At 37.9% G+C, this 17,286-nt stretch overlaps 1 protein-coding gene across 1 annotated transcript in view; it reads right to left on the minus strand.

Moving 5' to 3' along the window:
• The window catches only part of phf14 (PHD finger protein 14), a 153,845-nt gene that overhangs the window by 16,162 nt on the left and 120,397 nt on the right, over positions 1-17,286 (minus strand). The window contains exon 17 of the mRNA XM_079829377.1: positions 10,700-10,817. Within this exon, the coding sequence (XP_079685503.1) occupies positions 10,700-10,817 (118 nt within the window). The remainder of the gene's footprint in view (positions 1-10,699; positions 10,818-17,286) is intronic.

Genomic DNA, 17,286 nt, shown 5'->3' on the forward strand with positions numbered 1-17,286 from the left:
GCTGTTGTTGTCTGGTGGGTTGAGAAGCGCTACTTTACGTGTGTCACCTACTTATTTAAATTATACTTCTAGTTTTGTATTATATCTTGTAGCTAATTACGATGAACTAAAATTAAAGAAAGTAAAGGCTCTACCTCAACCGATAAAAATGGGAGTTTCAGATATTAAACCGGGTCGCTTATATTATTTCTGCACCAATAGCGGCACCAAACTAACCTGCACACAGGAAGCACACACCGTAGTGGTGTTTTGAATTAATCTGTGTTTTAAAACGAATCAACTCTGTGAATGATTCAAAGACTTATTCATAAAGACAATGGCTGCATCCGAAATCGCGTACTATGTGAGTAGGTACTACATTTGAATTTGAACAAACTTTGTGACCGTTAAAAAAATACGTTCTATATAGTATGAATGTAATACATTAATACTACATCTGCCATGTTGTCATGATCATGTGACCTACCAGCGTCAGGTCTCATCACCTCCATTCATAAACCCTCACCCGTGACCTCATGAGATAGTAAAGTGTCCATCGTATGCGCACTTCAGAATCTCACCGGAAGTAGTAGGTCATCCGGGTACTTTTCACCTAATGTTTTTTTGAATACTATGAATTCGGACATACTACTCTGTTGGCGTACTGTTTTTCGCAAACTATATAGTAGAGAAGAATTCGATTTCGGACGCAGCTAATCACTTCTTTTGTTCCTGAATGAATCTGTGCGTTGAAACCCAGCAGTTGAATAAACGTTTCAATGATTCACTCATAAAGACAGTCAACTGTTTCATTACTGAACTAATCTATGTGTTTGAACAAGTTGATTCAGTGAATGATTCAAGGACTCGCTCATAAAGACAGTCACTGGCTCTGTCCCAAATGGAACCCTAAGCCCTCGCGATTTTCCTCAGAGTCCACACTTTTGCGACGTAATGCTGCTTTGACTGTTGGGAAGAAGTGTGCTGCCATTGAGGGCGCATATCGGCCACAAAGGAGGCACTCGTGAGCACCCTTGTGAAACCTAAAATGACAAATGGGACACTCTATGGTCTTGTGGACTTGCACACACAGCAGCCATTTTGAGCCCACAAGGCTGAAGTGCACATGAATTGTGCCATTTGGGCCACTTGTATCAATCCTGAATGAATCAGTGTTTTTAAACAAGTTGATTCAGTGAATGATTTAATGACTCACTCAGTCAGTCAGTCAGGACCGATCGCAAATGACACCCTAAATTCTTTGTGACATAACACTGCTTTGACTGTTGGGCAGATGCCTCAGTGTGACCAGTTCAACCATTTAAAATTTTTGAAAGGTTAATGGTTTTGGTGGTAAATTGCACCATTTTACCAAATTATAAAGCCTCTACATCACAGAAAGGTTTTACAGGTCAACCTTGTTACGGTTGTGTCGTCCAGGCAATGCAAGTGAGTTAATAAAACCCAATAAGTGCTAAGAAAGTGACCAACGGGACAGCTGGAATTTGCCATGCCATCTCCAGGGTCCTGTTTACTCTGTAAATTGGCCCCTGAGAGGGAATGAGGCATCCAGCTTGCCTAGTTAAAGTGATGGACGTGACTCCGGTGCATTGATTTTTCCTACATCTTAACACTCTCCATCCAACTCACCAAGCAGGGGTGCAAGGTAACTTTCAGGATCATGCTACCCTCTCTTGAAATGAAACCTTTGGTTTAGACTGCATTTATGCCTGGTGCACATCTACAATAACTCGCCTTTTTTATGCCTGACCTCTCAGAGCCTCATTGAACACTTATTCAAACTGGCCTTCAACAGTGTGAGAAGGTAAACTGAAGGAGACCTGCTTCGAAATGCAATTGCTTATATTAAGGTGGTTATTTTGCCCTTGATCTTGTCAGGTGGCAATCAAATGTTTGAAAAATAATAAGTAAGACCCTAATTTCCCTTCATTTCATTCCATGATAAAGCTGACTGAGAGAGGGACTTAATTAAGTTAATTAGTCTAACTTAATTAGGCTGTTAAGCAGGTCAGTCTGTCAGGCTCTGATTGACAGCTGCGCTTAAAGATAATCATCCCAAGAACCTGAATTTAACCTCAAACTGAATATTAGAGCATATCATTTCTGCACTAGTGTTCCTAACAAGAATTGCAAAAATAAGGAATTTCCAACACGTTTCTCAAATATTTAACTTATCCTTCATTGACCAACAAACCGATAGTCCCACCTCCAAACCCATACTATTGGCTGAGACAGTGCTGCATTAGGTTCGGATGCTCAAGCAAAATGAGTCTTTGAAAAGAGTTTTCATATTTTCAAAAGGACTACAAATGGTTTAGTTATAATTGTCTGTGTATAGAAAGCTGCAATAAGAGGAAGCATTTTAATAGACAAAAATACTGTTGCTTTTGCCACATAAATAACAAAATTTCATATAAGAAAAAACCTTCACTTTGCGTCTATTTAATCTGCTCTTTGAATGTTATTAGTTCCACATAAATCACTTAACTTACATCAAGATATAAAAAAAAATAATTGGTTTAGTTCAATAATTCTTTGTGAGAAAACAATTTGTTTATGTACATTTGATGGAATAAATCAATTTTAAGGCCATGTCCACCAAAGCGTTTTTTAGCCAGCTGAAAACCTAATTTCAGATAGTTTGTTTCTGTATTGTTTCTATTTTGTACAAGCAGAATGCGGCGGTTGGTTGGTGTTGTATTTGTCTCGCCCCTCCTCCACTGTGATTGGACGGCTGGGTAAACAGTGACAGTGATGAGTGCTGCGTTTTACCCAAAGTTGAACATTTTTCAACTCTTGGCATCTGGTTAAAAACGTAATAGACACTCAGGGCCACATCATGCTGATGGCGTTTTAAAAGCGCTGCACTCCCATTGAAAACAATTGGAAAAATATGCTAGCCTCTGGAAGAAGAAAAAAACAAACGTTTTGGTGGACACGCGGCCTTAGTGACTAATTTAAAAAAAGCCATTGTAGTTTTACACGTGACCCTGACATGATTTAATTCCTAATGATTTTTTTTAACTTGGAGTAAAGCAAAATTCAACATGTATCAACATTGACATTAAAGGATTAGTTCACTTCAAAAGGAAAATTTCCTGATATTTTACTCACCCCCATCTCATCCAAGATGTTCATATCTTTCTTTCTTCAGTCGAAAAGAAATTAAGTTTTTTGAGGAAAACATTCCAGGATTTTTCTCTCCACCATTGACTTACATTGCAACCAAAATGTTGAAGGTCCAAATCAATGCCGTTTCAAAGGGTTTCAGAGGCACTGCATGAGACCAGACGAGGAATAGGGTCTTATCTAGCGAAACGATATGTCATTTAAAAAAAAATATATTTTTTTTTAACCTAAATTGCTCATCTTGCGCTGCTCTGCGCTCGCCAGGGATTGCGCAATCACGTTGAAAACGTCATACTAGACGTAGGCGGAAGCACAGCCCCCCTGTTAACAAAGCGCTCTTGTGAAGACTAATACAAAAGCCCTGTAGCAAAAAAGGTAAAACGATATGGGATGATTTTAAAGTTGAAGAAGGAGTGATTTTTGGTAAAGGGTCTAGTGTGACGTTTTTGGCGTAATTGCGCAACCACTGGCGAGCGCAGAGCAGCACACAATGAGAAATCTAGGTTAAAAAGTATATTCATTTGAATTTTTTGGGGGGGAAATGACCGACCATTTCGCTAGATAAGACCCTATTCCTCGTCTGGGATTGCACAGAGTCTCTGAAGCCCTTCGAAGCGTTTTGAAACTGCATTGATTTGGACCTTCAACAGTTATTTTCTTTTCGACTGAAGAAAGAAAGATATGAACATCTTGGATGAGATGGGGGTGAGTCAAATTTTGAAACATTTAATTTTGAAGTGAACTAATCCTTTAAGCACTATCAAGTCTCCCTGTTGTCTCATCTCATTAAAACACATAAAAACACATTGAATTTCAACATTTAATCTCCCAATCACGTTTTTACTAAAGCATGCTGGGAACTAAAACTCCCTGACTAGTTTCAGTCAAAGTTTTGCCAAAAAATAACTAATGTAGTCCCAACACAAATTAAGTTAACTTCCATTTTACAAATGTAAGCAGAATGAACTTAAATAAACCGAACAAGCAGCAAAATTTTTTTTTTTTTCTTGAGTAAAGTGTCTCATAGATAAACAAGAAAAAAGGCTTAGTAAATTAAAGTAGTTCCGATTTAAACCTCAAGGTCAAGTAGTAACATACTTCAAAAACAAACTCTACTTAGCGTCCAATCAGCCCGCAAGAACATCTCAGGACGACACAAATGCATTTCTGTAAGTGTTATAATTGCTGCAGTAACACGGCTTATGACCCCAAGTCTAGATAGTGACTGAATTAACAATCCACAAAAGCTGTCCTTTAGGCATTTCCATTCCCGCCTGAGCCGGGTTCGCCTCATGGCATTTCAAACACACCACAGATCTGTTGAAACGTTTTATCACGAGGGTGAGCCGCGGTGACACGCGGGTGTAAATAAAGCTCAAACAAGACCCTCTCCACCACCTAACGGGCTCTCGAACTAAAGGCCATCCGTATATTGTGGCAGGACTGTCATTTTATTACCCGAATCAATTCGGCAGGGCTCCGAAGTGACAGCAGAGGGATGTGGCCTTCGTTGGCCGGGGGTTATCTGACGTGCGCAGGCAGGGAAATACACAGCCTTCGTAATGAACTCAACACTTACTAATAAAGCCTTTATTGCCGGGCCACATATGAACTGATACCAGTGTCGGCAGTGTACGCCTGCATGCTCGTAAACTAATGAAAATGAGCTTTTCCTCACTATCGTTTTTTCGCGAGGGAGGGAAGGCAAACGCAATTAAGTGATTTAATAACACAAACGTCTCGATGCGACAAATCATCAACCCGAGAAACAACTTAAACAACATTTTTTATTAATCAAGACCTTAGAGGCAAAAACCCATTTATGGTGACCTTTAAAAGGCAATGAGTGAGAAAAATGCAGTGAGAGACTAGATAACCACACAGCAAGCTCAAGACCATCTGGTGTCCTCCAATTCTTCCACCCATGCATTGGTCCCAATGTATAAGAGTTTGGGGTCTACAGCGGGCTGAGAGTCTGTCAACAGGCCGTGTGTTTTAATTGAGAGGCTGAAAAAGAAGACGGCTCCACGAGGTGCGAACCGCTCTCCCGCTAATGCTCTCCGCTCAAATCTAGAAGCCAAGGCTGGAAGGGATAACAAATCGACTCTTCAGTTCCACACTTCTGAACTGCTACTTCTTCATTCAACTGCGGCAAAACCAAAGCATCGCTCTCCTTTAATGTCGACCCCCACAATCCTGCAGAGGAGGAGAATTATAGAAGAAGCTGGCCGCATTTTCAGATGGCATTTAAAAAAAAACATCCGGACCAACCGCAGGTAAAGAGGTTCACAGCGTGGCAGATTACAGAACTTAAGTACACACTGCTCATTTCTGGAGTGCTCTTTGATTCCCATAATGGAATCTATTATATTTCAAATTGCAGCCACGGCCAGAAGACTTTTACCCTTCACCCCGACTTTTTGTTTCAAGGGGTCAGATGTGTCTACATTTACAGTATGACGATTGTTCAACCCAATATGTCGATGATTTTAGAGCTGAATAACTTATCTTATCTTGAATGTCCACTCTATCAAAAAATATGCACAATGAATTGATTTCTACTGAAACTTAATCTCATCTGGTAAAGTATAGTGTGAACAAGGCCATTGGTTATACTCAGGAAAAACATACTGAATTATCTAGGATAAATATGTAGATAAAAGCATAAAAGTGTAGATGTTTTGATGAGTGAATAGCCAAAAATCTTTCAATTCAAATGTGCAAACATTTGTCATAATTCCACAACCCCAATAATAATAAAGATATAAAGAATAAAGAGATATTAAATAAAGAAATATAAAGGTAAAACCATGTTTATTGTAGTAATACATCATAGTATTGTAGTATTGGAAATGTGTTGTATTGAAATAATAAAAAAAAAACATAATACAAATAACAATTAAGAATAGGTTTAAGCCAATAAATAATTGGCTTAAACCACTTTTTTGGGTGAAAATACTAATATGCCTAAGACTTTTGCACAGTAAAATTGTGGTGTAAATGTAGCCTTAGAGCCAAAAAAATAAAAGTAAAGATAAGAGGAAGGAGAGTGTTCCTGTTTACTATTCTATCATCGCATCTATACAGTTTAGTTGGAGAAAACACCTAAAATGACGGCATTAGGAGGAGCAAGAAAAATCCAAGGAGGACAACAGAAACCCGGTAGTGAGGGTGAGATAAGACGGCAGATCCTACTAAAACCAAGCACAGCATGTGTGTGTCGGAGAGAGAGAGAGAGGGAGAGAGGTAGAGGTATGTGGCCTGGTGTCCGTGTGTGTGCGTGTGTATGTGTGTGATTAAACAGGATTGTGTCTGGTCTCTGCGAGTCCCCGGGGAGCGGCTGGTCTCACGGCAGGCTGTCACTGAACACATTCTAAAGGCAAAGACTTGTTTAATCCCCGTGGCCCTGGTGCACCTCCCACTGTCTAAAGCTCTTTTCTCTGTCGCCACTCGCCTTCCTTCCATCGCTTTTGTTCTGAACTGCACAGCTCTCATTCTGTAGCAGCAGGTTACCGATCTGCAGCTTTTCTTCAACGCCTTTGACTTATAATAGCCCTATTTACAGGAGATACACAGCACACACAAAGGGGGTCTGCTGCCAGAACATAATTCTTTATCAGTCGATTTTATGAGCGAGACATTAAGCACTTTTACATGTATTTGAAACAAAGGGCTGCTGTGAGTAGACTGGGAGCTCTTTTATCTCATTTTATCAACACATTTTTGAACAGATGAAAGAAATATCTGAATATTACTAACCAACTTTTAGCAAACACATTTCCAAGTATTATACTTCAAATAATTTGTATTTTATTTTATAATTTAGTTTTTTTTTTTCATATTATAGTAGTAATACAATGTCTTTACCATGGTAATACAATGTTTTTGTACATGGTATCAGAGTAAAATCATACAGCAGTAATACCATTTTTTTTGTCTAAACATTTAGACAAAGGTTTTTTTTCCACATGATATTGTGATAACACCATGTTTTTGTACATTAGGAATACTATGTTTTTGTATGTTTACTATTGTAATGGCATGTTTTTTTTAGATATGGTATCATAGTAATACCATATGTTTTTGTACATTTACTAAAGTAAAACTAACAGAAATATAGCAATGCCATGTTTTGTGTACATAGTAATACTGTGTTTTTGGAACATTTACTTTGGTAATACCATATGTTTTTGTACATTTACTACAGTACTACAGTTTTTGCAGCAATGTAGCAATACCATGTTTAGTGTACATAGTAATACTCTGTTTTTGAACATTTACTTTGGTAACACTATATTTTTGCACGTTATCGCAGTAATGTTTTTGTGCCTTTACCATGGTAATACATTTTTGGTAATGCTGTGTTTTTGGACATAGAATCATGGCAATATGTGGCATACCACTAGCACAATCAACAGTAATCTCAATATTTTATTAACAAAAACCTAGAGAAAAAAAATATTGTTATACAGTCAGAGCATTCCACTGAGCTATACAATGAATGTTGATAGCTCAAATAAAACTGGTCCTGGAAGAATTAGACATTGTATTGAGATCTCTGAGGGATTCAATCATTTTATCACAGCCAAGATGGTTACAAGACGTACAATGTTATTATTATAACTGTTATTACCATTGCACTACCATTTATCTTAGCATCTGCAGAATAAGAGTCGTGTACATATAAAGTAAACAGTATTTGGCAGCATATGCTTTTCTCATTCTATCATCATGCTCTCTGCTTTAACCTTTTAATTTTATTCCTGTACAATAATTCCATGTTACTCATTCCGCCATGTAGCCAGACCACAACCATTTTTCATCTTTTACTTTCTCTTCAGCAAACATCAATTAACCCCCATTTTCCATGCCGCTAGAGTCTGGCTAGCAGAACTGTCCATTTAAAGCTAAATTGAAAAGCACATGCATTTATTAACTTAATTAGGTTTCCACGAAGACACATACTGCCTTTGATTGCACTGTAATTCAATGAGAAATAGAAATTAAATGTTTGGGAGAACGTGAATGCACTCGCCAATTACCAAAAATAATATAAAACAATCACCGTAGGCTAAGGTCTAAGTCAACAGCGCGAATCAACTGTGGCTTTTAGGAAAGGGAACATGAGCAGCCGCTGACGTGTGGAAGGAAGGAAGGTATTTAGGATGTGAAACAGTGTTGATTTTCACCACTGGTGCTACCGGGACCACTTTTAATAACCATCTAAAAACTAAGGGAGATGGAGCTTTTTCCGTTGCCGTCCCCCTTCTTTGGAACCAACATTCGCCTTGCACCTTCCATTACCATTTTTAAATCAAAACTGAAAACGTATCTCTATTCCCTGGCATTTTAATATTATCATGCTTCTGTTTTACTGTTTGTTTTGTTTGGTTTTACTCTGTTTCTTTCTATTTTTCTATGTTAACACTTTGGATAGTTCTGTTAAGTGTAAATGTGAATTTACATACTTGCACTTCTGCATCTTTAAACAACATCTGCTTAGCTTTTATCTGTAATTAACAAAAGCCAGGGAGCCGATAAACCCGATGAGAGTATTTATAGAATGTGTGGGAAAGATTTGTATTTATTTATTTATGTAATAAATCATGTCAAGAAATGTTTCAGAGAGAACTGGGTTGATACTTGAGCGATGAACACTGTGCACTAAATTTGGTCTAAATTCAGTCACTTAAAAACATTTTCCCAATTTTCAAAGCCCTTCTGATTTTGTACAAAAATGTGTTATGAGTTTAAAGAAAACAATAATTCCACAAACCATAAAAATCATATAAATAATGTGAGAACAAATATTATATTATAATTTTTTTAATTAAATTAAATTATAAAATATATAAAAATGTAATATTTTTTTCTTAGAATTATGCATAATTTACAAGAAACTAACACTAAACCAAACCTTAACCCTAAAGTAAATGCAAGCTGTTAATTAATAGTAGTCAGTACTTATTAGTTTAATTACACTGAAACAAGGACACCTTAAAATTAAGTGTAACCTATATTAAATCACTTAATAAACAAGTTTAATTAGAAAATTAATGTATTTTCAAAGTGTCAGAAAGCAACTCATTCCTGCCACCCAAAAAAGGCGCTACCACAACAGAGACGTAATTCACAACTCTCACATTAGCATATCACTAAGCTAACGGAACAGCAATACGTGTGAAAATATATAGCAACAAATATTAGGTAAAGCCTGCTTAAACTGGCCTAAGCTAGTTTACTCAGCAGGTCTAAACTAGTTTAAGATGGTCCTCCAGCCAGGCTGAGCAGAGCCCAGTGGCATAATCTTAGCTACTATGTTAAGACTCTGTCTAAAGAACTACAGCTCTGGAAAATATTAAGAGACCACTTAACATTGATTTTTCCAGAGCTGTAGTTTGACCAACTAGCAGTTAGCCAACAAGTAATCAGTCTTACTTTTCCAATTCAAATTAGATCGATCTACCTTTTTAGGTAACTGACCTTATAGGGGTCAGGACATGCAAGTGTATTTGCCAGTGTGACATCACAGATCCCGCAATATCAAAATGAGTTGTCTTTGGAGCTTGATTAAATATATGCTTTGTTTATAATGAAGAGGACGTTTTAAGCTATGACACTTGCAGGATGTTTTAATGGTACAGAGACCTCTTATATTTAAAAGGATCAAGGCAAATTTGATTTCTCATGTCATGGCCTCTTAAAAAAATTAGGACTAGTCTTGAAGATTTTTTTTTAGAATGAATAAATCTTGGTACATACTCTGCAAGAACAAATACATTTGTTTGTTTTCTTGAGGTGGCACGAACAAGAACAAAGTTCGTTCTGGCCAGGACATTCCAAGCTTCACGAGAAAAGCAGGTGCCGAACATTTCCGTTTCTTCGCATTAACCCCGCCCACTTTAAATTTCTGACCAATCACACAATAGTTATTGGACACCCACAAGAAAAAAGTCAGATAATGAGTCGAGAATAAGCTGTGAGTCATTTTGTTCTAGCAGCCCTGGTTTGGGAGTCCTGCCCCCTATAAAGTCAGTTACCTAAAAAGGTTCTCGCTCTCACTCTTTTTTCTTTTTTCATTAGTATGTAATGGCCTTAACTATGCAGCCGGCCACTGAAAAGTGCCCAAAAACCAGCCAACAGACCAGCCTGAACAGGTTGGGAGACTAGACTAAGACCAGCAAGCCAACTTATGCTGGTTTATAAAGTTTTTTTTTTTCAGCAGGGGAATTAGAATACATTAAGAATTGTATCGATATTGTCCAGAATTAAATATATTTATAGTCAATATTTCACATTAAGTGCCATAATGGATAGAGCAGTTAATTCTGGGACCATATTGCAATATTGTCAACATTTCAGAGCTGAAGTGCCCTGTAATACTCAAAATGCTGTCTAGGTAGGCGGCTGACTAGATTTTAGATGGCAATTGATGCAAAACTCAAAAATGGGAAACAAACTATAACTCAAAAGTTTTTAGCACCATCCTTTGCTATAATGCAGCTGAAATGCTGGGAGAATGTATGAATACGACTGCAGTGGGTAAAGGGGGGATTCTGTTGACTCTCACCTTTGATGAGGAGGTGTCACATTCCTGACAGATCCATCCGTAGCCGGTTTGTTTGGGCGACTTCTTCAGGGGAGGGTCCAGACAGCCGAAGTGGTAACAGAGCTGACACTCATCACACCTATGAGGAAAACAGGCAGCATATTAGCAGAGAGAATACATTAAAATGCAGCTGCGGTGCCGTCGCACCCACCCACACACACACACAGAGTCTGCTTATACCCTGCCAAGAGGCCAGTATGGCCCTAACCAGGCAGGTATGATAGATGGTGACAGAGCCATTTGCTGTCAGGTAACAGATGCTTAATAGATTCAAAACACATTGGCACACAACCTCTCACACGGCCTTGTACAGCCATCATAAAACACGCTGCTCGATTGGTCCTGCTGAAATGAGTTTCAGCTCATCGTGTCGATAAATCTCTATAGGATTTTTATTCCAGAGTCAAGGTGTCAAGAAAGACACTGAGATTCTGTCCTTAGTTATAGGTCTGCTTAACCACCAGCTATCCGATTTTACATAAACCGTACAAGACCTCCATCTTGCTTCGATTATTATGCTATTCTGAAGATGCTGTAAGTGCTGCGCTAAATATTGTTCCTCAAAACAAAATGCAACATCATCAAAAGCATTCAGGGACATTTCACATTAGTGTCAAAATAAATGAATTACATTATATACCGTGATTAATTACTCAAATTAACTGCAAATAATCAGTATTTTCAGATTAGTATTTTGTAAGATTTATAATAGGGATAAGAGGGTTAGTGAGATAATTGTATTTAAAAAATGAAAACTTTTATTCAGCAAGGACACATTCAATTGATCAAAAGTGACAGTAAAGACATTTACAATGTTAAAAAATATTTATATTTCAAATTCATGTTGTTTTGAACTTTTTATTCATCAACTAATCGTATTATACCACAAAATATATTAAGCAGCATAACTGTTTCTTGAGCAGCATATCAGAATGATTTCTGAAGGATCATGTGACACTGAAGACTGGAGTAATGATGCTGAAAACAATATTACTATTTCTACTGTACTTTTGATCAAATATATGCAGCACAGAAAAGCATATTTGTTCACAATACAAATACTTAAAATAATAATTTACAATGGTGTTATCTACCATTTGAAATAATAAAAATGTATATTAGTACATGTAAAAAACAACATTAACTAAAAGGATTGTTCATTGCTGGTTCATGGTATTTAATTTATGTCAGTAACAAATATTAACAAATTGAACCTTATTGTAAAGTGTTACAAAAAATCTGTTAACACTTTACAATAAGGTTCGTTAGTTAACATTAGTTAACTACATTAGTTAACATTAACTAATAATGAACTGCACTTATAAAGCATTTATTTATCAACATTTACTAATACATTATTAAAATCTTGTTAACATTAGTTAATGCACAGTGAACTAACATGAACAAACCATGAACAGCTGTATTTTTATTAACTAACGTTAACAAAGATTAACAAATGTATTCCTCATGGTTAGTTAATGTTAGTTAATAAATTAACTAATGTTAACTAATGAAACCTTATTGTAAAGTGTTACAAAAAATCCTTATGAGATTTAAATTTGACTCGGGAGGGCATAAATAAATGCATCATGTTTTATAATTAACTGCAATAAATTAAAATTAAAATGACATCTGTAAAAAAAACTAAAAACATTATTTCTATATTCATAAAACTATTGTAAGAAACACAAAGTGCATGAAGTTCAGCTCTCATTTAACATTCATACGGTGCATCTGCTGAAGCCCCACATGCCCTTCACCCTGCAGTCCATGCTCTCCTCTCCTTCCTGTCCATAATTAACTAATTATGTTGTAATCAATATAGTAGATTCTGATTTGGCAATGTAAATCAGATAAAGCTGATAAGAGCCGGGGAGGTCAATAGGCCCAATCCCCATCCTCGTCTCCATTACGGGATGGGGGGAACGGCGGTCTTATCAGTGAGTACGCAGGATGAGGAGATAGAAAAAGACAGGGACAGGCGCCATATTTTGCCTGCCAGGTGAACGAGTGGGAACACTGTGAGACTTTTGCAGAGGCAGGGTTGTTCTAGGTGTCACCGAACCCGATGCTGTGAGACGTGGAAGCCCTTTTCAAACTCGGGCCCATCACAGACTTCAAATGCTAATGAAAGGACTGGACGGGGATGCGGCTCAGTGCTAATGAGCAGAGAGTCTCATGCCGAAGACACATGTACACCTTCTGTCAACACCCAACGGCTAGAGTACAGCATATAATGGCTAACCTGATCACAATAATGTAGATTTCTGGTCATTAGTACTCTGTATCATTGAAAGAGTGCAAAAAGGTCAAACGCACAACTGATTTCTGCTTTATTAGCCATATTTATTAAAGAAATATGATGATAGAGACACCAAAACCTAGTGCACATTGATGTTCAACAGGTTTGCACACCATTAAGAGTTTGATTGAAGATCAAAAAGCTAACAATGATGCCTGCTGCTCATATCCACAGTCAAACAGCACATTTCACACTGTTTCTCATCAAGCAGCCAAATAAACTCCTCAAGTCATAAGGGAACACTTCAAGGTGCCTTTGCAAAAGGGAATGAGCCGACTCTTACCTGTGGTTACCATGCCTACCAAATATTCCCCCTGACAGAGTAACAGGGCAGTCAAAGACAAACACATTTAGGGTACTTATATAGGCCATGTCCACACAGCAGTACTAGTCCTGCCCTGTTACTCTGTCAGGGGGAATATTTGGTTGGCATGGCCAGCAGCCATATCACCCTGGAGCCCAAGACTGGTTTCCCACTGAAGCTAAGCAGGGCTGAGCCTGGTCAGTACCTGGATGGGAGACCTCCTGGGAAAGCTAGGTAGCTGCTGGAAGAGGTTTTAGTGAGGCCAGCAGGGGGTGCACCCCAGTATAGTGATGGGGACATTATGACTCTCTGTGGTCATTAAAAATCCCAGGATGTCCTTCGAAAAAAAAAATAGTAGGGGTGTAACCCCGGCATCCTGGCCAAATTTGCCCATTGGCCCCTGTCCATCATGGCTTCTTAATAATCCCCATATACCGATATACTGATTGGCTTTATCACTATGTCTCCTCTCCACCAATCAGCTGGTGTGTGGTGGGCGTTCTGGCGCAATATGGCTGCCGTCGCATCATCCAGGAGGATACTGCACTTTGGTGGTGGTTGAGGAGATTCCCTCCTTCCATGTAAAGCGCTTTGAGTGCCCAGAAAAGCGCTATATAAATGTAACTTATTAATTAGATATCATTCACATCATACAGTGCAAGAGATCCGCTCTGCGCTTCACAATCACGTGTCTAGTAACTAGAGCTGCACGATTAACTGTTAAAAGATCGCAATCTCAATTCAAACACCCACGTGATCTTATTTCTAAATGACAACGATTCCGCATCTATTACTAAGGCTGTTTCATGTCACAAGCGTCAGTGGAGCGCGTATTTTCCCATGTTAATGAATGAGAGGGTTGACCGCCACGCTTCATGCTCTCACGGTGTGCGTCCACTGGCGCGGAGCAGATTGAGCGTTTTCAGTTAATTCCTATGGAAGTTTAGCAAGAATTAATTGAAAACGCCCATTCTGCTCCGCGCCAGTGGACGCGCACCGTCATTCATATGGGCATTGAAAACGCACGCTGCTCACGCTCCGCTGATGCTAGTGATGTGAAACAGGCTTTTAACCAAAGATTTTATAGACTTTGGTTAACCTTGTAAAGTACGATCACCGCAATGCAACATACAAATCTGCGAGAGCAGTTCCATGTAAATGTGCAGTATGAAGCATCTTCACAAACAGTCTTTTCAACCACACATTATCGTTATTTATGTTTAACAAACATTTAAATAACAGGGGACAAATGTGTACTGGGATAAAAATGTATAGTTTGGCTATGAACACTGATATCTATATGGTAGCGGTCAAAATAGACCAAATCACCTTTTTGAAAGTAACGCTGACACTCACAAACGCAACGAAACAAGTCTTTAAGAATAAGACATTGGCTGAATTCGAAATCGCCCCCTATACCTTCAAATAGGGCATTATTTGAGGGAACAGCCATTTGTAGTGGTGTCCAAAACCATACTGGACATTATCGAGTGCACTCATTCTATCCCACATTGCACCACAATAACGAGTGTACAGCTGATATACACTCAACAGCTGTACATATTTGCGCTCTCGTGTTCATTCACTCCTTCAAGTGAACTGTATTAGTGGACTACAGAGGGAATAGTAACTAAGGGAGATAGAGCTTTTTCTGTTGCCGCCCCCCGTCTTTGGAATCAATTGCCCCTGGACATCCGCCTTGCACCTACCATTACTATTTTTAAGTCAAAATTGAAGATGTTTCTATATTCCCTGACATTTTAATATTATTATACTTCTGTCCGACTGTTTGTTTGTTCTGGTTTCACTTTGTTTCTATTCTATTCTATTCTATTCTATTCTATTCTATTCTATTCTATTCTATTCTATTCTATTCTATTCTATTCTATTCTATTCTATTCTAGTTTTTATCTTTTTATTTTATTTCTCTTTAATCTGTTCAGCACTTTAGATAGTTCTGCTATGTTTAAATGTGCTATACAAATAAAATGTACTTAGATACTTACTTACTTGTGATTGGGGGTTTCGGGGGTGATTTCAGATTCAGCCATTGACTCCATTCAATTAGGGGCCAAGCACCGAAGGTGCTGAGGCATCTATTGAAATGGTTAGATTTATTATTATTAGGGGTTCAAGCACGAAGTGCTGAACACCTATTGTATTTGTGCTGATTTTTAGGGGTTCAAGCACGAAGTGCTGAACACCTATTGTATTTGTGCTGATTTTTATTATTATTATTATTATTATTATTCTGCCATAAAACGCATCGTGCAGCCCAAACCGTAAGTGCTGGAGCTTTGAAACTTTGTCAGATGGTAGTACAAAAATCGAGGAGAGGTTATCAAATTATGAGCCAGATTGGCCTATAGGTGGCGCTATAGCAATCAATTGCGCGAAACTGCTCATAACTCCTAAACCGTATGTCGTAGACTCAATTGTCTTATATCATTGGAAAGGTGAGTCCCTGACGAACAAAACGTATATCTCCGATTTCATTTCCGTCATAATAGATTTTCCGCCATTTTGAATTATGTCAAAAAACTACTTTTGCGAACTAGTCCCTGGATTTTTGCCCGATCGGAACCAAACCAGTGCAGAAATGTTCTCTGGAATCTGAATATCAATAATTATTGAAAAAAAGTAGAAATTTTGATTCACGGTCGCAAAGGGGCGGAAAACGAATGTTGTGGGAGGAGCCTATTTTACTAAAATGGCTATAACTCAAGAAAAAAATTAGATATATTTACCAAACTTGGTACACATGTGTATGGGCTGAGTTTTTGGTCACGATAAAAAAATCGCGACGATTGAACACTTGGTGGCGCTATAACACGAAAAAAACATGAAAATGGCTATAACCACCCGACCGCTAGTCCGATTGACTTGAAAATTGGTATGCAGTGTCTTGGTCCAAGGTACCATGCATGTCTATGAGGACATTGGCGTATCTCAAAAAACATGGCTGCTATCGGCTAATGAAATTTGAGCACCTCTAAGACAAGGTTAACGGAGGCCGATCGGAATGAAACTTGGTGGGCATCTTTGACTCACGGCCCTAGAGGTCTGTAAGAATTTTGAAAGAAATCGGCCACTAGTTGGCGCTAACGAGTTTTATGGCTCTGTAATCACGTGGTGTTGCACACATCAACCAAATATACATATCATATGATAGGTCTCCTCATGCTGAACAACTTTGCCTCTAGAAGCATATCTGTCAATCAAACCGTTCATTAAATATTTGCAATTATGTTTAAAAACTACTTTTTCAAACTAGTCCCTGGATTTTTGCCCGATTGGAACCAAACTAGTCTAGAACAATTCTCTGGACTCTCTAGATCAATAATTATCGAAAAAAAGTTGAACTTTTGCATTTAGATGGCTATAACAGGGTCATTTAGAAGAGGGGCGTAGCTAAATACACTCAAAAGCCTATAAATCCTAAAGGAAAACTCAAAACTTCACGAAACTTGTTATGTATATGTGACATAAAATGCTGAAGAAGCATGCAGAGTTTCATGGAGATCGGACCATATGTGGCGCTATAACTGTTAAAAAGCTTGGAAAACCATGTATTCCCTATGGTGAATTGCCTGTATTGGCTGTAAATGGTATTTTCCATCTCTGTAATCAGGTGGGGTAAAAACATCCACATAATATGCAGAAATTATGATAGATCTCCTCATACTGAACAACTTTGCCTCAAGAACCAATACTGTCAATCAAATTGTTATTTATTTATTCACAATTATGTTAAAAACTTATTACCTAAAATTGCCACCAGATGGCAGCAGAAGACCACTCATTGGTTCATTCTGCTTACTAAGCATATTTAAACTTTATAAAATCATTATAATAAATGTTGCAAATGACATTTTGTCAATGTTTATCAATTAATTTGTTCATTTGATTAATGTTTTTACAATAATTATTAAATTACAATTA

The sequence above is a fragment of the Gobio gobio genome (genome assembly GCF_949357685.1).
Source record: "Gobio gobio genome assembly, chromosome: 11".
Lineage (NCBI taxonomy): Eukaryota > Metazoa > Chordata > Actinopteri > Cypriniformes > Gobionidae > Gobio > Gobio gobio.